The 24,115-nt window shown below is 39.8% G+C and overlaps 1 protein-coding gene across 2 annotated transcripts; it reads left to right on the top strand.

Moving 5' to 3' along the window:
- Nucleotides 1-595: 595 nt before the first annotated feature.
- On the top strand, nucleotides 596-23,299 carry LOC137866146 (abl interactor 2-like). Of its 2 annotated transcripts, XM_068701850.1 has the most exons (12): nucleotides 597-874; nucleotides 6,636-6,803; nucleotides 10,217-10,393; nucleotides 11,045-11,062; nucleotides 11,284-11,387; nucleotides 13,685-13,837; nucleotides 15,904-16,028; nucleotides 16,216-16,557; nucleotides 17,793-17,957; nucleotides 18,150-18,230; nucleotides 18,320-18,502; nucleotides 18,708-23,299. In XM_068701850.1, the coding sequence occupies exons 1-12, from the start codon at nucleotides 758-760 to the stop codon at nucleotides 18,881-18,883; spliced, it is 1,809 nt and encodes a 602-aa protein (XP_068557951.1). In that variant the 5' UTR covers nucleotides 597-757; the 3' UTR covers nucleotides 18,884-23,299. The 2 variants fall into 2 exon arrangements, with proteins under 2 accessions (XP_068557959.1, XP_068557951.1); XM_068701858.1 differs by lacking the exon at nucleotides 11,045-11,062 and having other exon boundaries at nucleotides 596-874.
- The last annotated feature ends 816 nt before the right edge of the window (nucleotides 23,300-24,115 follow it).

The raw sequence follows: 24,115 nt of genomic DNA on the forward strand, positions 1-24,115 counted from the left end.
TATAATTAAACCCCCACAGTTTGCAAAATCTTTAATGAAGAGTGGTGGCTTGTTCTTTTTGTAGTCTTCATCCTAAACCCAGAAAAGTTTGCAATAAGGCAATGGGAGAAATACCTCAACCTAATTTTGAAGTTCTTACTTAAATGTATTATTTCCATTTTATGCTACTTTATAGTTATTATTGTACTTTTTACAGCACTACATTTACACATAGTTTGACATCAACTTTGGTAAACTCTCCTCCAGTGAGAGTGTCGAAGTACCATTGAGTAAGACGGTGAACCCCTAACCGCTCCTGATGGGTGGGTTGGCAGCTTGCATGGCAGCCTCTGCCTAAATGCAGTCCATTTAGCCTACCATTTACTTATGAAAAAGATTTAAATACTACTTCCACCACTGGAAATTGTCAAGCTTGTCAATGGAGTAGTCCTATCTGATTTACAACCTGCAGTTTTGTTTTGACGAATTTCACTTGAACGCTCCATTAAACTGATGGGAGTTGAAGATGCGTAATAATTAGATACTTGGAGACATAATTTGCTGTTTCCATAAATAATTTAACAAGAATACTGCCAAAATTGATGAAATGTGCTGATTGGCATGCTCCTCTTCCATTGACATCTCAGAGAAAATTCCCAATTTCCCTTTTTTCCTCGTTTGTCGTATTAGAGTTATGATATTGCCCACATTCCATGAAGGCAGCGGGATACATCCAGTCAGCGCGCGCCGCAGCCGTTAGTAGTAAAACCATGCAAAGATGGCGGAGCTACAAATGCTGCTGGAGGAGGAAATTCCTGCGGGACGGAGATCTTTACTGGACAGTTTTACCAATCTGGAAAGAGTAGCGGAGTACTGCGAAAGCAACTATGTCCAGGTACATGTTAGTATTTAAAACAGCAGATGTATACGTCAAGTTAACAATGACATAATCGGGTGTAATGTTAGCAAGGAGTGGGCGGTATGGAGAGAGTGGAGTGATGGAATGACAGCACCAAGCTCCGTTATGTGACCGTTAGGTTTTAGATAAAACATAAAAGTCACGCCGGATTCAATTAAATCATATCATTAAATCATACGGCTGAACAGCTTGAACATCGAAGTCAATTCGGCTTCAAAATATTCCAACAAACACCTCTGCTTTTGTGGAAATTCAACTTTTACTGGTTTTGAAACGTGACTGTTTTGAATACGTAATTAGGTTATTCAGTTTTCCAAAGTAGATAATTTACGTGATTTTAGTTTTAGTTGGTTTACTGCATGCATGCCGAATGAAAGAGCGATTTGTGTTTTATGTTAAACATCTCTTGACTCATCTTCTACAAGGTGTGTGATGAATGCAGATAAGCAGGGACTCATCAGATGGAGGTGTTTCAGAGGGAGTCTGGTGAGGGAAAGGATGGCCCAGCTACAACTTAACCATATCAACCAATGCAGTATGGTGTTGTTGTGATTATTACAACCATATAAACCAATGCAGTATGGTGTTGTTGTGATTATTACTTAAAATCATGATTTCATTGTAGTGAGAAAATTATCTTCTTTTACCAGTTTGGGTGATTTTGCTGAACATAATCTTGTGATCATTGATTGATTTTACTAAATTATTATATTATATTTTTTTATTTTATTTGTATCATATTAACTGTCTCACTGAGCTTTCTGTTATTGCCTTTTGCTTTTGTTGCTTTGTCTGTCAAAGCACTTTGTAAACTCTGCTATATAAATAAAATTATTATTATTATCAATGTTGTTCTATTATATTATCATAAAGTTGTTATAGATTGAGGAGGAGTTTTTAGTGCTAATGGGGATCCAAATAAATACTCAAATAAACAAACATGTAAAGTCAAATATGTTGATGTTTATCACCTGGATGTTGACCAGAAGTCACAAGTTCCACAGTAACACAGTTTCAGCTCTGCTTATCTGTAAATATATTTATTAAGTTATATATATATATATATATATATATATATATATATCTGTGCACTGGGCTGACATCCATCTCTGTAGTCTGTTAGTGGAGGCTGAATGTGTGTGCGTGGGCAGTAAAGACTGTTATGGACAACTGTTCCTCCTCAGTTGGCTTTAAATTAACACCTGTTCATCGCCACATTTCATCTTCATCACATTTCTGCTGCAGTCAATCAACGAGACAAGCTGCATTAACAGTCTGAAAAATAATATGTTATAATTGGGGAATGATTTCTCCCTATTTTTCTTTCTTTCCTTTTTTCTTTCCTAATTTCACCCTTTCTGTTTTTCCTTATCTTTACCTTATTTTGTCTTGTTCCCGTCTCCCCAATAGTCAAATTGTCCTCATTAAAGTTTCTTCCTTCCTTGCCCTCTTTAACTGTTCCTTCCTTATGTCCTTTCACTGAAATACCTCCAAACACTCCTTTTCTCTCCTTGAGTGATAACCTTCTCCTCTCAGCATCACACCACCATCTTTGTGAATGAAAAAGACTATTTTCTAGTTCATTAGCCGGTTCATACTACATGCCCAAATGGGGCCTAACAGGGTCTAACAGGGCTAACTGGATGGCCTACATTCCCGCTGCCAGCAGATGATGTGAGCTATTACATAATCTGACGGTTGAGCTTTTGATCTTGTTTTATGGACTAAATATTTGGATTCAGTGTTAACCCACGTTAAGCCCTGTGTGGCCCCCTGTGGAGCTATCAGACACTGTCAGGATTTGATATTTAGATTTTGTTAATGCTGGGCAGCTCATCGTTATACTATTAATGATGTCGCTCATATCAATAATAAAAACTCAGTACTAAGGCATCGACTGTTTACATCGGGGAAATCAAGTTGTTGAAATATGCACAAAAAGTTTATTTACATTTTTTACATGCTATTGAGCTGAGGGAACTGAAGCAGGGAAACAAGATACAACTCTGCATCCATCAGCCTAATCATCATTTTTCAAAAAAACGTAAATTTGGATTTAACCCCCCCCCCCTTCCTTTCTGGGTCCTCCACAGCTGGTACTAGTTAGCTGTCAGCAGAAGCAGTCATAATGTAACTTGACCTCCTACTGCTCATTGAAAACACATGGTACCACTGCAGGAGGCTGGAGATAGACACTGGCCGTGTGTGTGTGTGTGTGTGTGTGTGTGTGTGTGTGTGTGTGTGTGTGTGTTTTAGCTTGGAAACCATGGCGATTGGTTTTCCAGTTGAAGGAGTATCAGCCTCCACCTTCAGTGTCGGTGCCAGGAACAGCTCCTGCGGGGGCGTTTTGGAAAGACGGGTTTGTGCTCAGAAGCTTGGCAGTTTTTAAACCTGAGCAGATCACATGGTGGCTTCACATTTCATCTCAGCTAGAGGAAAAGTATATTTTTTAATGTTCTTACTTTGTTTTATGTTTGCTCTTCAGGGTTTGTTTTGGGGAGGGTAGTTTTTCCTTATCTTAAATACTTACATACTATATAAATAAAAATTGAGTTGACAGCCTGTCTGAAGGAGTTTAATCATCTTATATGTCGTTTAGAGAGTCATGATTTCCTTGGGTGCATTAAAGGGGTAGCTTCAGATGACTACTGGTTTGAGTGAATGAATAAACCAAAAACTAACATAACTTCACTCAGGTCAATGAGACATTCGTCATTTATGGCAAATTGAGGGCGTCTTGCTCAAATCTTGTGTTGAAACTGGTCTCTGTGTTTCTTTTTCTCGTGTCAGACACATGTAAGATTCACAGCTCAGCAGTCTCTATTTAAGCATTTCATTTAAATGAGAGAGTTAGCTGTTATATCACGTAGTAATTATGTGATACAATGTAGATTGCTTCATCTGTATTAGAAGTTTAAACACCTTCTGTAGCACATAAGGGACCTGTCCTTGTAAGGTAAAAGCAGTGGCCCTGTGTGTGTGTGTGTGTGTGTGTGTGTGTGTGTGTGTGTGTGTGTGTGTGTGTGTGTGTGTGTGTGTGTGTGTGTGTGTATTAGATGAGTGCTTCAGCATTGGTTGGACCTGGTTCAAAGCTAAAGAGAATAGCTCTTATTCAGAGTAATGAGGTGTATCTTACTATAACACACACACACACACACACACAGATTCTCCTCTGTCACACACTGCCATGCATGGTCTGTAAGTAGAGGCTGTGTGACAGACATGGCTGTAATTTACAGATGTAAATTACACACACACACACACACACACACACACACACACAGAGGTCTGGTTGTACCTCAGCCACCAATATTTTCCAGCCAGTTTTACATTCAAACACATATTTGAATAGGTATTTTTACATTATTGTGTTTTGACAAAGATGCATAAAAGGAAAATCTAAAACAACGTTTATCTAAACATCCCTGTTTGTTTGAGCACTGAGGTTTATTTTTACCTTTTTTGAAAATACATATCTGAGCTCAAGGTTCACTTACTATTCCTAAAGCTCTCAGCCGTGTCCCGCCGCTGTGGGAATATCTAAGAAAGTGAACCGAGAATTTCCATCTACAACATACTGGAGACAATGAATGCAACTTAAATGTGTCCTTTTTTGGTATTCACAATTTTCACCAAATATTAGTCTAAACAGCTAAAATGTGTATTTACAAATTTAATTTGACTCTAATGTAAAATTATGATTTAGCTAAACTGAAATGCTACAGAAAGCAATTTTGTTTATAGGAGAGGAACCTGTCTTTCCATCATTAATTTATTTTGTGAAAATATGGTAATTGCTTAACATATGACCGTATAATTTGACTCCACACCTTCAGGCAGTTTTACGCTCTTTACATGTTGATGCTGAGCAAAACTCAGAGAAGTGGCTCATCACTAAATTGAAGCTGGACCACATTAAAAGCCAGCCCACCTTAAGAGCCTCTACAGAAGGTGCGGCTAACTTAGGGGCTAACCCCATTAGCTTTAATCAGGAGTTGTAGCATTCATTAACAACAAATAGCCTAAACTAAATGCAGGAACGTGACTGTTAGAGTGGATCTTCATTAAAAAAAAGGAGGTCAGAGGAATCAGAGCGTGCATATGATTCTATGTAAATCTGATCCTAGTCATGTACATGAACCTCATACATTTAGCTGGAATTGAGAAAAAACAAGCTGAAATTTGTTTGTGTGTGTGTGTGTGTGTGTGTGTGTGTGTGTGGGTGGGTGGGTGGGTGTGTGATGCTCTGCACTGTCCTCAGGCCAGAGAGGCAGCCCTCCAACTAGGTCACCGCTAATAGGACATCAGATGGCTGATGGGAAAGAGAGAGAGAAAATAAGAGCTGTAATGAGGAGGATGTGATAAAGAGAGGGAGTAGTGTGGAAGGGAAAGTAAAGTACAGTATGTGTGTGTGTGTGTGTGTGTGTGTGTGTGTGTGTGTGTGTGTGTGTGTGTGTGTGTGTGTGTGTGTGTGTGTGTGTGTGTGGAGGCCCCGTCTACATAAGGAGTCCCACTATATCTGACCTGGACCTCTTTCAAAATATATCTACACATTAGAGGTGAAAGATTCAGATCTTTTCCTTAAGTTTTTCGTTTGTGTTGCGGTTTTGATCTTTGTTTCTGAACCGTTACACCACAGACTGTGTTTGGATCTTTGTTTACATTTTCAAGAGAGTGTTTGAGCTCTAGCCTAATTTAGTCATCTCTCCCTCGTCCTCCGTGTCCAACGACATGGGTGAAGGAGTTGTGGGTGGATGCCAACAGTCCTCTACATCAGCACTTTGTATATATATACTTACTCTATACTACTACTACTAGTTTTACCTTAGCTGATGCAAGGGTACAACGACAGAGGATGTCTCATGTTGTACAGATTGTAAAGCTATGTGATATTGGGCTGTACACATACAATTGCATTGAATACTTTAAGTTCGAGGTCTGACTGTGAGTAAGTGTAAAAGTGTGTGTGTGTGTGTGTGTGTGTGTGTGTGTGTGTGTGTGTGTGTGTGGATTAGAGACAGACACACACATTGGTGTCAGTGTGTTTCTTGTCAACCTTGGGCATGAATGAGTTAGACCTGACCTACATCTTGCTTCAGCACACACACACACACACACACACACACACACACACACACACATATCAGTGTGTCTTTTTATACTGTCCCTGCTGTATTATGTCCTCGTACAGTATACATGTTGCAGACACACAAATGAACAACTCACACATTTGGTTACACACATATTGATGCTCATTTTCAGATCTGTTCTGATTGTGTGTCCTTTAGCCAAACATGGATATCATATCTTGACTAAGACATTAAAGTGGATTAATTAGGGTTAGTAAGTTAATATGCATTTGTCTCTTTTGTTGAGTAAATTCTTCTCTGTGAGTAAATTCATGTTCTAATTCGATGCACTAATACTATATATATATATATATATATATATATAATGCAATTATGCCAGTGTGCAAAACAATTAAGGCATCACCCGCCATGTTGAGCTGTTCCCAGGGGATTATGGGTAACCCCCGATATGCACTGTTGATACATAAAGACAACAATAAGCTTAAGAAAAATACAAGTAGCATGTTGGGTCTTGGTTCTGCTCATGTGTGTACTTCATCCCTTGTGTTGATTGTCTGCCACTACTGTCATTTTTTCCGCGACTATGAGAATAAAATGGTGGCGCCGGTGTGACTCCCATCCTAAATCTGTCTCTCCTCTCCCTGCAGTCGGCAGACAAGGAGCGAGCGCTGGAGGAGACGAAGAGCTACACCACCCAGTCCCTGGCCAGCGTCGCCTACCTCATCAACACGCTGGCCAACAATGTGCTGCAGATGCTGGACATCCAGGCCTCGCAGCTCCGCCGCATGGAAAGCTCCATCAACCACATTTCACAGGTCTGGTGGGAACACAAGAGGACCCTCAGTTTGGTTCATTTTGATTTATTTTTATTCCCAAATTCTCATTTGGGCATATTGCACAGAGACTTCTCAATCATAATCATCAGTCTAAAAATCTGTTTTCCTTCTTAATGGTAATTTGAAAATCAGGATTTCCCCCCCACCAGCAACACTTCATAGATTAGACAAATAAGACATTTTAATTTCACCTTGATCACAGGTGTCTACAGGCACACTGATGCTGAAGAATTTTGTGTCATTGATAAATAACTTTTTTTTTTTAAACCTTAAATCTGTCTGTCAGCATGCACCACTCACTAGCACAGTTCATAGTGAGAGTACTCATGGATGAAAGCACACACAATGCAGTATGTAATTATGTATGCATGCAGTCTCACTTATGTTCTCCGCTCCGTGGACGCTGCTCTCTTCACTGCGTCATGCCAAATGTAGCATCTCAGGAGGATATTGCACTTACAAAATCCCACAGCATTCAACAGTGATAAACTGCGGAGGAAAATGAACAGCGAAAATCAGCTAGAGTGCAGAAATATGTATTTATTTATAGTGTCCCACTCTGCATTCTGCACACATGAGGGTTTGATGTATGTATGTATGTATTTTAGTGGGGCTATGAACTAAGTTATTTCTTGGTCAGCATTAGTGTTAATGAACTATAGCTGAATACATTTGCTGGAGACAGCTGTCGTTAATAGCCAGTGAAATCAACGGTCACTGGTTTAAAGTTTTCAGGAGCAGCTAATTATGTAAGTTCAAATTGCAGTTTGTAAATTGTCAAATAGATGTGAAGTCAAAAACACTTTTGCTTTGACACAGACCGTTTTAAAACTCCGATACTATTAAAATCATGTCGACAGACGGACGAATAAAAGCAGGTTTCTCAATGTTCTATGTGAACGAATATAAAGGAAACGAGGATAAGACTCCAAACCAGGACACCAGCATGTTAACACACAGCTAATAGAGTACATTTACAGTTTATTTCAGTATGTTGAAGGAGACGGTCTAAGAAGACAAAGAAAAACAAGACTCTTCTTCATGTTTGTCAGCTGGTCGGACGAATAAAACCATCTGTAGGTGTGAAGCATCACCAGTGGTCTGATTACACAACACTCTGCACCCACACTTCTCACCACACTGTGTGTTGACGCTCTCTCAAATCTGTTGTCATCGGCATACTTCAATAACACCGCGTTCATATTCCTAGAAAAAACTCACACATCATCCATACAAAGTCAGCTGACACGTTGCTCAGTGCACTCTGTGATGAGATTCATTATTTAACACCGACTGTAGGAAAAGAAGAATTTTCATTCATTAAACATTGAAATACACAACCGTCCCTATATAGAGTAGTACTTAAAGGAATAAAACTTTAGTTTTCAGTGGTACAGAGGATCCATTCTCCTCCTCAGACCTCTGAATAATCAGTATAATGAGAATAAGCTCTGCATGCAGAAATAATGAGATGCTTCTCTCTGTTATGTTAAGCCAGGACTGTGATTACACGTCATAATTACTGCTTTCAGTTCAGTGAGACACAGTCACATCTGTTATGTAGGCGAGCGCTTCGTGCCGTGAGGCTCCCTCTCATAAGACTAAGAGTGAGATGAGCTTATATAATCCATTTTGCATTTCATGCTGTAGAAATCAGCCAACAATGTGTAAGATGAAGGGGATACAGAAATACGTGTGTGTGTGTGTAGGATGTGTCTTTAAATGTTTAATTTAAACGTAGTGGCCACCTTGCCCCCGATGGATGTTGGAATTCCTGTGTGTAATGATTTTTAAGTGTAATAATCTACTAATATAGATGTATTTACAGCTGGAATTCCCTGCTTTGAATGTAAAAACCATAGTGATGGTGACAGTATCAGAACTGTCACCATTCTCATCTCACTTGACTTTTCAGGAATGCATCTTAAATAGACGTGTGAATCTTTCGATATCTCACAAATCCATTCCATTTTGATTGTTGGGGTCAAGATTCAATTCAAAAATTGATTTCAGATTTGAAATTCAGTACAAATGATGGATCGTTTTAGGACCCAGTCCAGTCTGCTGTGTGCTAACAAAGGAATGAAAACAGTGTGTATCAGATTAGATACACACTGTATTAAGGTTTTATATTTGAAGATAAAGACGGAAAGCTATATCTATATCTAGGTTCTTTTGTTGAAAAAAAAAACCTTTTTAAAAATTGTTCGATACAAAACCTTAGAAGAGAAGAATCTTTCACTACATGTATAATGCACCACTGAAAATACAACTAACACTTGTTCTGACTCGAGATACAGCTTTTCATACATATTAAAATGCATAACACCAAAACTTTCTGTGGTGTGAGAGCACAGAACCAGTGTGAAATGTGAAGATTTTCTCTCTCTCTCTCTCTCTCTCTCTCTCTCTCTCTCTCTCTTTCTTTCTCTCTCTCTCTCTCTCTCTCTCTCTCTCTCTCTCTCTCTCTCTCTCTCTCTCTCTCTCTCTCTCTCTCTGTCTCTCTCTTTCTCTCTCTCTCTCTCTCTCCTCTCTCTCTCTCTCTCTCTCTCTCTCTCTTATCACAGTGAATACATTTAGACTGTTTGACAGACAAAGAAAGACATCACTACAGGGAATGTTTGTGCTCCTGAAACTAATTTAGAGTTTCAATTTAGACAATATGAAACCGTAAGAAGCAATATATTCACCATAATGGAGTTGATGGTTAGATGCAGCCCATTTTTTAATCAAAGATGGCCTTAAACTTTACTTCAATGGCACAACAAGCTTGTATCAAAAGGGAATCAGAGCTGTGTCTCTCAGAAGACATTCAGAAACCATTCGTACCAAAATGTCATCATGTATGTGGCCGCAAGTTCTCGGCTGCAACGTGTACTGTTGAGAAATGTTTGAGCGCCTTAAAGACGTCATTTTCCAATAGAGAGGTCGCACTAAAAAGCGTACCGTTGTTTCATTTGATCAAAGTTATGTTTGTAGAAATGATGGTCAGACATTCATGTTCCCATCAGGATGAATTGTAATAACTTTGGTGGTCCTCTGACTTTTTTCTAGCGCCGTCATCATTTGGACATTTTAATTTGTCCATTACTTTGATTTATGACCAAATACCTGCAAAAATAATGACATTTACAATCAGCCTGAGCTTTACATTGTGTTTACTGCTAATTAGCTAATGTTAGCATAATATAACTAACCTGATAAACATACCTGCTACACATTAGCATGTTAGCAGTCAGTCAGTATTTAGACTACAGCCTCACAGAGCTGCTAGCTTGGCTGTAGATTCCTGTTGTTACCGTAAACAGGATTGTGACACTAGTTTGATTTCAGGTTGGATAAATCACATATTTAAATGTTCTCTGTTTTTTATTGAATCCTTTCTTTTGCAGACCGTTGACATTCACAAAGAGAAGGTGGCGAGGCGGGAGATCGGCATCTTGACCACCAATAAGAACACGTCCCGCTCACATAAAATAGTTGCTCCGGCCAATCCAGAGAGACCAGTGCGCTTCATCAGGAAGCCCATCGACTACAATGTGCTAGATGACATTGGACATGGAGTCAAGGTGGGAATAATAAATCATAATTATACATGTTTTCAGTGTTGTGTAAATAGGACCTTTTAATGTCACTAAATAGTTAAGCATATAGTTTAGATACAGGCAGTCAAGTCTACGCATCTGTAAACATCACAACAACAGATATTTTTAGTAGGTGTGGCACGTTTAACAGATGTGCCGCACAGAGCAACGAGACAGCAAAAGACAGAAATGCAGCCATGAAAATAAACTGCAACATTAAGAAGAAAATTAGCTAAAACTAACCAGCTCAAAGTTGAAGGAATCACAAACTTGCACGCTTGTGTGCAGTGTAGCTTAGCGTCTGCGTGTGTCTCACAGAATATGTAGAGTATGCCTCTGCAGTAGGGTAGAATGCCTTTGTAGAAGTGGAATCGATTACCTAGTCATTCCGATTTATTTAAGTGTTTCTTGTCCTCACTGTTAGAGCTGCATGGTATCATTTCCCTCTGACTCTTAAGTCTTTGTCTCTTTCTGTCTGCCTGTGCTTCGTCTTTATCTGTGTCTGTCTTTCTGGGACGTTATCTCTGCCTCGTGTTTTAATGTGTGCATGATGCTGTTGCACCGACACTAACCTCTAGACAACTTTTCTCCCCTCTTCTTCCTCCTGTTCCCTTTTGCTTTCATTGATGCATTAAGTGGTTGTTGAGGTTCAAGGTAAGGATGCACAACACATCTGTACATAATACCAGGACAATAGATCTCGTGTGTAACTGAGGGAGGAAAAGTAGCCATAGTAACGCTACATAAAGAAATAATCAAAGGGAATGATTGTTCCAGTTGGTTGCTAGTTGAAGTGTGTACTGCTTAGTCATTTAAAAACATATGTGGTAGTTTGAAAGACATTACGATCATGTTCAAATATGTATTTTCCTCAGGTGAATGGCCAGCAGAACATGAAACTAGGAGTGGGCCTGTCCCGGTCCAACCCCCCCACCCAGAAACCACCCAGCCCTCCGAGGGCAGGCAAGGGCATCTTAGGGTACGTACCCAGCCTGACATACACACTCACACACATGTAGACACTCACACACTCTCTGACATTTACTCATCTTTTGTCATGTGTTCTCCTGTGCTCATGGTTTTATTTCTAAGTGATTGTGATTCTCGTGTTGTGTTAATATTGGTCCTGAAAGACGTCTGAATAATGCGGCATTTTGTATTAAATGTTTTATTTCAAATGCAAATAGAAGATTATGCAGACACAAATCCTCCTTCACAGAATGCCAGATGTGTCGTTCTTTGAGCTGACGTCCGAAATAAGTGGTGTGCTGCAGTTTGTGTGTGTTTGTCTCTTGTGGGAGGACAGGGGTTCCTGAGGCGAGTTTATTACAGATTAGAACCGGCAGAGGGGGATGACATCACACACACACACACACACACACACACACACACACACACACTGAAACGTAGTGCTCAGAGGAAGAGGAGTAACGTCATGCGTTGTGAAAGCTTGTTGTGTTCTCAAACATCTAGGTCACCCAGCTGTATCTCTTCCTCCTTCTCTCTACTTATCTTTATCTCCAATTTTGCTTCCTCTCTCAATCTTTTCCCTTTCTGTTTGATTCAGTCTCATCTTCTCCTTCATCTCACTTTCTCCTCCTTTCTAACCTCTCTCTCTCTCTCTCTCTCTTTCTCTCTCTCTGTCTTCACTCTGTTCTTCACTCTCTCTCCTCTGACCCAGTAGCCCGTTAGCTCAGGTTACAAGGTTCATTTATTGACATTGTACAAAAACAGGGTTGTGGACCCAAATGCAGTTTGTAGTCCCATATGCTCCATAAAAAATCACCACCTACCAGCACCTCTATTTTATATATTTATCGCACCATTTTGCCGGGCGCAGTCTGCCAGGAAACCAGCAGAGACTTGTTTCAGAGACGGGGTATTTCTCAAAGTGTCAAATTATTGCTTTAAAGAATTCTACATCTCATATTTGCGTGACATATTTCAGAACCTAAAATATAAACTTAAAATTCAATACTGCTGAAAGATAGGGAAGCAAGCTATACACTATTATATCAAGTTATCTATTTACTTAATATTTCCTTTGTTGGAGCATTAAATCATTACGATCCTTAATACAGTACTTACAATGTGTTATATAACGGTGTGTGTGTGTGTGTGTGTGTGTGTGTGTGTGTGTGTGTGTGTGTGTGAGTGTGAGTGTGAGTGTGAGTGTGTGAGTGTGAGTGTGAGTGAAGCCAGGTAGCCAGCTGGTCTAGTGCCACCTAAGCCCTCCTGTTGGTGTGTTCCTTCCTGTTCCCTGTACGTAAACCTGCTGATCAGCCGTCTGTTTCTCTACAATAAACCTTAATTAGGTGGCAGGAGCGTTATCCTTCTGAAACTGTCAAAGTAAGAGCTGAAGATTTAAGAGAATGGAACGTAGGAATAAAAATTTAATTTATAGAATAAGAAGAGGAAGTGTTTGAGTATGTTGGAAAGAGTAAACAGAAGCGACTCACCCTTTTGTTGGAACTGAAGCTGTCGTTAACACGCCAGGTCCCTCAAACGCACAGCAGTGTGTTGGCATCACACTGCAATCAACAGCTCGAGTCCTTCTGTCTTCACACACACACACACACACACACACACACACACACACACACACGCACACTCTCCAACAACACCCCAGAAACACGCTCACACATCGTTCTATAATTGTTCTGTTCTTATGTAATTCTTGTTTTTGTATTTGCATACTGGTTTTATAACTGAACAAGACAGAACATGTCATTATTTAAGCCACACAAAGGTGTAACTGGTCATATTGCAGAGTTATAACCATGCTCGTGCTTCTTTCTACTGCAATAACCGGCATTGTTTTGTGTTTATTTTGGGAGTAATTCTAATCAAACTTGCTCTTGTTTGTCTTCAGTCTGGTTTTCATTCTGTGATGAAGCTCAGTTGTCCTTATTCTCTACAGTTTGTGATGCTGGAGGAGTCATGATTCTCTAAAAATACATCCTGACCTTTTAAACATGACCGTAACCGATTTCTCCACAGCAAGGAGGCAAAATCCCAACCCATACTTAATGTATAAATATATTTTAATTACATATGAATCATCTTGGAATCCATGACTTTTTAATGTCATGTTTTCTTTAATTGTGACTGACAGTTAATACTAGAATACACTGTCTACAGCATGTTAGAGCCACAGCGCCCTCCTGTGGCTCCTTACCCACAATTACAAAAAAAGGTTTGTAGTGTTACGCAACAATGGTTCTGAAATATCTCCCCCATTAACCCCGTCTCCACCCTTACCCCTTACATGTACAGGAAGAACTCCCCCTACAGGACACTGGAGCCAGTGCGCCCCCCAGTGGTGCCCAACGATTATGTTTCCAGTCCCACCAGGAACAATATGGCCGTCGGACAGCTTCCTAGTCCGGCCCGCACTGCCACCCTCAACCATCGACCCCGAACATACAGGTAGCCGGGTCGGCGTGTAAACATGGCTGCCAGAGTGGGATTTCCGAGCTTTCCCTTCTACTCTAATGCTTCTTTCTATTTTCCACTCTGATGTTGTTTTTAAAAGATGTTTGCCTCTTTGTAGTTCATTTACCAAAAAAAAGGTAAATTATGACAGTATGTCACTGATTGTATTTTTGCTGCTTTTCAATGCAATATGAGGTCTTGCTTTAGTTGCACAAACATGCTTCAATCCAATCTTGACTGACAGATAAAGATAATGAAATTACAAATGCTAAAAAAAAGAGATGCATCCTTCTTTCTCAGCGTGCTTTAGTTCATGCTTTTGTTCTTGGCTGATCTCATCACATTTAGCAAGGTAACTGAACATGAGCAAATATTTTGGATTTGTTTGAGGCTCATTTATGTCACAATGCAAGCAATGCCCGAGAAAAATGGTCCCCAGACTACAGCTCAGGACTGGTAACTTCAACCACAAGCAGGAGAGACGGGTTAATAAATAGTAATACTGTGTAATGTAATCCTAGTAAAGGAAAGTTTTTGCAAAATTAGATACCACTCTCATGTCTGTGCATTTAACTATAAAGCATAAAGACTAAATAAACAAGATCTAACATGTTAATGTGTGAGCTTTAGTGGTGCTAGTAGGCAGATTTTGTTAACCTTTGGGCGGAGCTAGGCTTTATGCTATGCTAGTCACGATAATGAGATGGACCTGTGCTCTCAAGCGTCTCTGTGCATTGTTGATGAATTTGGACAAGACAGAAAATTTAAAGTGACATAAAAAAAAAATAATAATCAGAGCGATTTGCGTTTTTCTAAAATCTTTGCTGACGAGTTCTCACCTTTCTTCTGACTTCATTGCTAAACTTCATCACAAAACCTGCCGCTGTCCAGTGTTTCCTCTGTGGTTTTATTCAGCAGTGGTGCTCAGGTTACTTTAGTTGTGGTTGGTTTCAAATGCAGCGTTGTGCTTTGCTAAAATATTTCACATGGTTACTGCAGTGAACCCTGGCTAGTTGATCATTAACGATTAAATACATCTTTGACTTTCTTCTTACTTTGCTTACAAAGAAAAACACAAATAGATGGTACAGATGGTACAATTTACTCACAAACACAATTTCCTTTTGAGCATCTCCTCCAGCGCCTATTTATCTAATAAATAAATATGTACAAATGTATTAATATCTCCAGCAGTGATAGTCACTGTGTTGCAGCATCACTGCCGAGTGAACACAGAGGAGTAACTTTCTGCTTTCATCTTCACAGCATCAACTAACTGATTTTCTTCTCATTCATAGATTCATTTTCAGTTTTATTTTTCTGCAGTTTATGTAACTGTGTGGGCTTGCTGGTGCTCTGGATGGAAAAAGACAGACCGTTCTAGAAGCTTTTCCATCCAATCTCCACCCCTGTCTGTCCTGATCTGGAGCCTCCAGCCAATCAGAGTGTGTGTTTGTAGCTTACCGCTGTTTCATTGCTTCTGTGCCAACATTAACTTGACTCACTGCTGCTCTTCTTGCAGCCATCGCTCTGCTTTTATCCTTGTTTTTGACTCTACAGGCAGCTGATTTCCTTTGTCTGTTTGTCTTTTATTATTGTCTTCATCAGTTTGTCTTTCTGCTTCTAACATCCTCATTTTCTCCTTTCTTAATCTTCATTCTATGCTTTACGTCCTTTTTAAAATGAGTCAACTTGTCATGAAAGCCAAATTCAACGTCAAAGTCAAAGTGGTTATTGTTCAGTGACATTCACGTTGTTACCAAATCGCAATAGAGAGGCAAAGTCCCTCCCCTTCCTGGTGTCCCGCATGGGACCTTATTTCAGGGAAAATATGTTTGATAGATAAAAGCCAGAGACAAATATATGTTTACTTCTGTTTGTGCCATGAATTGCACATACAGTATGATGTTTGTCAATTTAAGTGATCATTCTGCAAAAACTGACAAACTTCTTAATTTTAATAAATAAAAAAAAAAGCATGTGTGTTTGTGTGTGTGTGTGTGTGTGTGTGTGTGTGTGTGTGTGTGTGTGTGTGTGTGTGTGTGTGTGTGTGCGCGCAGTGGTAGCAGTGGGGGCAGCCATCCCAGCAGCAGCAGTCGGAGCAGCAGCAGGGAGAACAGTGGCAGCGGCAGCGTGGGCATTCCCATTGCGGTGCCGACGCCTTCCCCGCCCTCCACCTTCCCAGGTGACACACAAAGATACACACACATGCACTGGACACAGACACATCAGCTTATATTTTGGACCAGATGTTTGAATATCTTCTTGTAGCAAAACAGCTGCTTGAGATATTTCCAGTAAAGCTGTGTTTCTCACTCCCTTCCTGCTTATCTCCTCCCTCTTTTCCTTCCTTCCTCCCTTCGTCTTTGAAGTTTCTCCGACTACTGGACCCGCTAGCTCTTCCTCGACTGCTCCTAACTCCTCTCCCTCCCCCTCCCCAACTCCTTCCTCCTTCTCGTCTTCTTCCTCCACCGCAACCTTAACGCAACCCAACGCACCCTTATTACCAAACTCCTCTTCGCAACACACCGACTCACCTCCTCCACCAAACCCACAATCAAATGCACCCAACAACACTTCTCCGGCCTCTAACCCCGCCCCCAGCACGTCCGATGTCCAATCGGTTGTTTTTCCTGGAGAGCTGTCTCCTCTCCTTCCTCCCGCCCCTCCTCCTCCACTCTCCTCCTCTTCCTCCCCCTCATCACCTACCGAAGGTGAGTTTCTCCAACGACCCCACCACCTCCATCGCCTGCTTTCTCCCTTCCTCCATTCTCCACTTTCTTACCAAGAAACTGTTCATGTGTTTTCTCTGTTGTATTTTCATTACATTGTAGAGATGAAGAGTGAAGCTTGTAATGTTTGTGTATTAACGTGTGTGGGGCTGAAGTGTCTGAGCTTGAGTTCTATTAGGGCTGCAACTTAAGTCTTATTTTTAATAACATATTACTCTGCTGATTATGTTCTCTATTAATCAATTAGTCTTTTAGTTTCTTCAATGTAAAAAAAGAGGGAAAAGGCTGAGTCCAAGGTGATGTTGTTTGTGTTGTCAGAACAACAGTCCGAAACGCAAAGATATTCAATTTATAAGGACATAAAATTGGAGAATATTTTGTATATTTGCTTTAAAAAAAATGACATAATGAATCGATTTTCAAATGGTTGCAGATACATTTTCTATCAATTGATTAATCAGCTTATTATTTTATTTTGTATCCAGTTCTACGTCAGCAAATCTCTAAAGCTAACAAATCTTTCCTAATCAAATCTTTTATCTCTCCTCGATCTACCTTCGATCACGTTCTCCCAGAAAACCTTTGATTCATATGAGGTCAATAGTTTTAAAAGTCAACTTTATAATACTGACATCCAGTATTGGGAGTAACAAAGAGTCAGCGTCATTGTTATTATTTCACTGTGTCATTTGATACATTTTTAATCAACATTTCATATCCTCTGCTGCTCATCTCATTTCCAGGTTGTAGCTTCAGGTTGTTTACTGTCACCACTTGATTCATTCGGCTGGTTGTTCATCTTCGCATCCTGCTTCTTTCATTTGTGGCTGTCAAATATAGACTGCTGTTACACTGTAGCATTGCAGTAACACAGGTTGAATAATAGTTTGTGTGGAACATGTCCTTTTTATATTTCGTTGTTTTTATCTCCTTGAGGCCTGAGATCGGTCCAGAGTACTTTAACTTTTAATTTGTGTTAAGTTTGTTTATTTATTTTTTTAACCATTCAGACTAGAAGACAACTACAATTAAATGTTAACGTTTAAAGTTGTGCTGCTGTTTTATTTCAAGTGTTAGCAGTTGGAGTTATTAGCGCCTCACTTTTCCAAATTGATTAGTGTTCAAACAGCCAAAAAGAGCAGTTAAATCTTTTCTTTTTAAATATATTAGTTTACAGCAAACAGAGACCTTACCTCTGTACTCTGTAACCTCGTCAGGCCCGATCGTCCCTCAGTTCTTCAGTATGAACCGGCCTCAGCCCCGACAGCCGGCTCAACAGGTGGGGGGGTCACTGCCGTACCGCCGCCCCCCCTCTGTGACTGGCCAGCCAATCGTAACAGAGAACCAGGTCAACGGCGGTCCCTACTACAACCAAAGCCCAGGTATGTCCTGGGACACACACCGGGGTGAAAAGGCTCATACTGGTTCTGTTCAGACTGGCGGGTGAACTGGTCCTTTTTGGTCATTTTCATTATTTGCACATCTTGAATATTTTGGGAATCAGACAGAATTTGATTATTTGTGTATTTTAAAGCTCAATATGTAAATTGTGTTTGATTTGTATGTGTTGGCAGCCTCCCCCCCGCCCCCCTCCCTTCTCCAGTTCAGTCCTCAGCTTCCTCTGATGGGTTTCGTTGCTCGAGTTCAGGAGTCCAGTAAGTATTCAGGTTTCTTCCCTCGTATTGTATTGATGCATCTGTTTGTGTGTGTGTTTCTGAATATTAAATGTATTTTTCACCTCCAGTCTCGGACGTCCCTCCTCCCCCTCACCCAGCTGCCGAGAGCCAATCAGGGAGCGAGGAGCCCCTCCTTAGTCCTCAGCCATTGGAGGACGGACATGAAGAGGAGGACTCGGCGGTGGTGGAGTACTGCGACCCGTACGCTGAGGAAGACCCACCATGGGCCCCCAGAACCTACCACGAGAAAGGTACGTACACTGTACACTACTAGCTTACATTTAGTTGAGTGTTGCATTGTGGGACAGGAATAGACATAATCATGAGAAACCTTACTCAAACATTTTTCGGGCGCTCCCCTCTCCTTAACGCCATTCAATAGAAAACTACTTCTGGGTCCTTAGAGAACATAGTGATTATTATTAATAATATTATGGTGTGTTTGTCGCCCTCTAGTGGTGGCTATCTACGACTACGCAGCCGACAAGGAGGACGAGTTGTCGTTCCAGGAAGGAGCGATCATCTACGTCATCAAGAAGAACGAGGACGGGTGGTACGAAGGCGTGATGAACGCGACCACGGGCCTCTTCCCTGGGAACTATGTGGAGTCCATCATGCACTACGCCGACTGAGGACCAAGAGGAGTGTCTTTGTTCCTTGTTTGTTCAGTCTGTTTGTCTCACTCCAGTTCAGCTTCTCGGATCTGAACCAGAAGGGATGCAATCAATCGCAAGCAAATCAGAGCATGTGAACAAAAATCGTAGTTTCACTAATATTTTAATGTGACTTTAGTTTATTGGACAGAATCAGAAGCTGTAAGTGAGTCTGAGCATCCGTTCAGACTTTGTTTTGTTCTGCTTTCTGAGCTACATCTGTCTATTTCTACCCAATAGGCCTTGTGTTTAGGGGTCTCTTAATGCTGGTTCAGTTTATGTATTAATAAGTATTAATAAGGTGTCTTGGTGGAGAACTGAGAGGCATTTCAGGCATCTTAATGTTGTTATTCGGTGTGAGTTTCACTCCAGATGTGTTCGGTGTGAAGGATCCAACGTTTCTGTTCTTTTACAGAATGATCAGAGAAGTTTCTTTTGATCACAAAAACAAGTTTCTTTTCTTGAAATCACAAAGACATTCACAGTCTTTACCCTGGTGGGAAAAATGTAGATTATTTTTAATATTACCATGTGGGAAACAAGAAGAAAGATATTACATATGCTGAGTCTGATTCCAGAGATGAAAGGAAGCTATGCAAAAAAACAAACACTTTAGCACTGAACACTAAATTCAGAGATATTCTTTCTTTGTATTTTCTTCCCCGTCTCTCTTCCTCTAAAGCACTTTTACAGACTCTCTGTCTGGTTTAGTGACACACACATCGTGTTTCCTGTGACTGCTTCAGAATAAAAGCCACCAGTTGATGACTTTCAATGTGACGCAGCAGCAGGAAACGTCATGTTAGCAGTAACTTAATCCAAATGTGGTTATGGTTGCAGGAGATTAAACAGTGAAGCTAATATCAATCCGATCAAATTTAGAAAAGGTCTAGAACCGGTTATTTATGGACAGCAGTGAGTTCAGGGTCTGGATTCATCAGACTTCTCAGAGCAGGAAATCATTCCTAACTGGCCAGAAACTCTCAGAGTGAGGCATCTTTTATTCTACTTTCAGCACTACAAGTAAAAGCATTTTATCTTTTAAGTTTTCCTCCAAGAACTGTCCCTCCTCCTTCCACTTTTTATCATCATCTTCCTCATGCACGTCAACCTCAGCTGCTTTTGTATTAATATTGTGAAAGCTTATACAGACGCTGGTGTTGTAACTGACCGCTACACCTACACACCACAGCATCAGTGGTTTCCGTGTATAAGGAGGATCTATTTTATTTATACTTTACTTCCCTTTGACCTTTGCCTTAACAGATATCTCAACATTTTACTTTCTCAAGAGCCTTACCTCCATCTTATCTATCAATAATGTTTTTTAAAAAAAAGGATAATATCGAGAACTCTGGGAAAAGAATTAGAGATGAAACGAAGCACTTAGTGTCACAAAAGCGTTAAGCTAATTATACGTCAATAGAAGAAGGAACAGTAACACTCAGTGTAGCTGTGTGAGTGAAGTGAAAGTCATCCTGCTGTGACGAACAGTTTTCAGTCAGATTTGTGCCATAAATCTTCATCATCATCAGCTTCCTTAACGTCACACATCCGTCTTTTATGTGAAGTCTGTAATTTGAGCCTCTGTGTGTTAGTTTAGAGGTGATGAAGCATTTCACCACCAATAAAGAAGTTACCTTAAATACATCTGGTGGTCAGTGGAGAGGAAGACAATTATTTTTGGATTGTGACGATTTAGTAGTAAAATGTCATTAAAGGAAAATTCAAGTTTTTGTCTTATGGTTGTAGTTTTCACTATAATGTTTAAGAACGTAACTCAAACCTGACAATCTAAACCTCTAGTTTGGTAGAGAAATGAAACATAAGCATACAAATATTATTTTAAAGGGACAGAGTACACTGATACTCCAACATACTGACATTAAGATAAGATAGATTCATTCAACTTTAAAGTAGGAAAACTTGCATAAAATGTAGGAATCATTTACGTGTAGCTAAACAAAACTTAACCTATTATTACTTGTATTCATTTTGCTCTAGTTTAATAGGATCAGATGAGTTTGGCGTTTTCCTCTCGGCATCGCCTGAAGTGTTGATCGGAACATTTTAAACGACACCAGAACACGTTGAACACGTATTCACACGTATCTGAAGCGTGACTTCTGAGCCTTTTCATTCCTCGTGGTGTTGCTGCCTCAGCCTGTGGCCGAGTGGTGAAGTGGACCTGAACAAACCGCCTGGTGGAGATTGTGGACCTGTTGCCGGTGTTGAAGTTTACAGTGTGTTTGCCTGCATGCCTGATATATAACTGACATTTTTATTCAAAATGTTTTCATATTCATATTACTTTTCTTTGTGGTTTTTTTTCACCAACTTGCTTTATGATCTCTGTTTGATCAGCTGGAGGTCGTGATGTTTCTGTTCAGTAATGTTTGGTTGTGATAGCCCTTTAAAAAGACGTCCCGTGTGTTTGGACTCCAGACTGACTCTCAGATTGGAGGTGGATATTTTTGTGCCATATATCCAGGTGTGTGTGTGTGTGTGTGTGTGTGTGTGTGTGTGTGTGTGTGTGTGTGTGTGTGTGTGCGCCGTATGAACCAAACCTTCCCTTGTGGACTAAAGTGACTATGGACCTGAAACAGTGTTTCCTTGTTGTACAGTGTTATTTAAGAGCCACAAAAACCAGAGTATGCCGATCCCTGAGAGGAAAAGGAATCTTCTCAGCTGCATCTTATTTAAGTCGAGATGGAGTCGGTGTGTGTTCAGTATAAAAAGGTTTCGTCCATGTTTCCTCACCGTGTGAATCCAACAGATTAGTGAACTTAAAGTAGAAACACTAAGCAGCCATGAGCGCATCACATTCAATTATTTAACCTCTTAGTGTTCTGAGAAGTACAGGAAGAAGACACATAGTTTCTTTGATTTTCTATTCCTGAAAAACACAATTTTGCTCCATATCTCCTCCAGTTTTGATGCACAGTTCTTCGTAGATGGCTGCTGTGACTTTTCTAATTGATAACTGTTATATTTATATAACATGTATATTATATAAACAACCCTATAGACAGATATTGTGTTCATATCGCAGCAAAAATGATTCAGTACAAAAGGCAATAAATATTCCTCAATGCTCTTTATTGCACACTGATCAAGTGTACTTCAGGTCATTATGATGACGTGTTTATTTAGAGTTATTCATATTTATAGTGCATTAAAGTATATGGATTTATATTGTATTATAACTCAGCCGATACATTATGGTCAGTCAGTATTCTTGTGATTATAAAGTCATTCAAAAACAATGCTTTTCATCATCAATGCACACAGCAATCACACATTTTATTCAGGAAAATCTTTTCTAGTTTGTTTTTAATGCTGAATGCAGCCGTCTATGGATGCAGAGATGCAGTAAAAGGCGGAGTTCATAATTCAAATTCAACTAAAAGGGGGTCGTCCAGCACCAGAATTTAAACGACTGATAGTCAGACTGAACTGCGATTATTTCCATGTTACTGTTCAGTCTCACCATCATGTTCATGCTTTCTCTTTGTCATTTAGACGTCTTCATTTGACACACCAGAGCCGCAAAGGATTCTGGGAGCAGTTAACATTGGTCATGTTGATTGAAGAAATATGTAAATTTCAGAGTTATTTCTGTTAACTTGACTTATAACAACCTGTAGAGCTTTGTAGATGTCAAAGAGAAAGACGACCCTGGTTGTTGTTTTATTCAGATTGATTCATGAGGTCTAGATCAAACTTGTGACATTAAATCTTTACATGTTGGCATACTCTGATTTTTTTTAGGGTTTTTTGCCTGCAGTTACCCTTTAAAACAGAGTGGACTGCAAAATGAGATGATCTGTGAAATGTAACAGACAGCTTCTCTCAGGCTGATTTTACCAGGAATCTGCTTCATTAGTCGTTCTGCAGACGTTTAATCTTTAACTTCATTATTAGAGTTTGTCTCTAGAAAAACAGCTCCATTCTGAGTCTGATTCCAATCTAACAAATCTGATGTAAAACCTTTAATCTGCTCCGTTTCTTATCGGCAAAAAGCAGTTTACAAAGTGTTGAAGTTGTAGCTAAACAGCAAGTTTGAGACCTTTCTGGGATATTCTTTGAATGTAACTGAAAAACAAGTTTCACCAGAAAGAGCGACTCACCTTTAAAATCAATCCTTTCATCTGGACTGAAGTAAAGTCGATGTAAAGCTTTCCTCTGGATCGTTCGTGTACACTTTAACCTGAGAGCTCATTGATGAGCTGTGATTCATCTCGTCTTTGAATCCTCAGTCTGCATGTTCCTGGTGAAACGTGACGTCGAGAGAAACTTTCTGCTTTCCAAACTAAAACCTTGACTGAAAGCACATCGCTATTTTGTAAGTAAGAGGGGGTAAAGAGAAATTACGAAGTAAATGTTTTGACAGCCCGTCTGTGTTACTGCTTCATTTCATCTCACACACAGATACACTGTCAAAGCCTCACAGGAAGTAAAGTTTGGAGTGCACAGCATTGCTGCATATCCTGACAACGCAACCTGTATGTCAGTAGAATAGTGTGAAACTAAAGCAGGAATGTTTACGTTTTTGAGCAAATGTTTTAAAACGAGTTATTTAAAAAATGGCTTGAGTTGTATGATCCTCACACTAGTTGTAAAACTAATTAGAAGTAATATCAAAATTGAAGATTAATTTGTTTAATAGTCAGCTCTAGACATTAGTGTGTGGACACTGTGTCACATTTACTAATTCATATAAACAATGCAAGATTCATAATTTATAACAGACTAAGATGTGTTTAGAAAGTGTAAATATTTAGTTATAAATTTACTTAATTACTTTAATAGTTACAGAAAAAACACCCCCATTCATAACTCTAAATATACAAACTCAATACATTTATTTTCATCTTCATTAATGAAACTAAACAGTATTTGATAAGTTATCAGATAAATGTGCTGTAAAGTTGGGCCTAAAATATTTGCCTGAGATGTAGAAACCGTTTTAAGTAGAAAGTAAAAAATGGAAAAATACTCACGTAAAGTACAAGTATCTAAAATTGTACTTAGTGTAGGTACAGTACCTGAGTAAATTAACTTAGTCATTTACTAACACTGATTACTATAATTGCTCCTGCGAGAAACTAATGAGGGTCATTTAAGGGGTTACAACTTTTACCGTTACTACAGCGCAAACCCCGGAAGTACATCGCAAGGGCTTGTGGGTAAAGAGGGTTGTTAGCCAGT

This window comes from Cebidichthys violaceus, unplaced genomic scaffold (assembly GCF_023349555.1).
Source record: "Cebidichthys violaceus isolate CVI_PGR_0920_01 unplaced genomic scaffold, fCebVio1.0.p SCAF_11, whole genome shotgun sequence".
NCBI lineage: Eukaryota > Metazoa > Chordata > Actinopteri > Perciformes > Stichaeidae > Cebidichthys > Cebidichthys violaceus.

Bases quoted from the DNA above. Each gene is read 5' to 3' on its own strand.
- LOC137866146 (XM_068701850.1), top strand. From the start codon at position 758: ATGGCGGAGCTACAAATGCTGCTGGAGGAGGAAATTCCTGCGGGACGG. The intron at 875-6,635 runs GTACATGTTAGT...CTCTCCCTGCAG, and splicing joins GCGAAAGCAACTATGTCCAG to TCGGCAGACAAGGAGCGAGC. The intron at 11,388-13,684 runs GTACGTACCCAG...TTACATGTACAG, and splicing joins GCAGGCAAGGGCATCTTAGG to GAAGAACTCCCCCTACAGGA.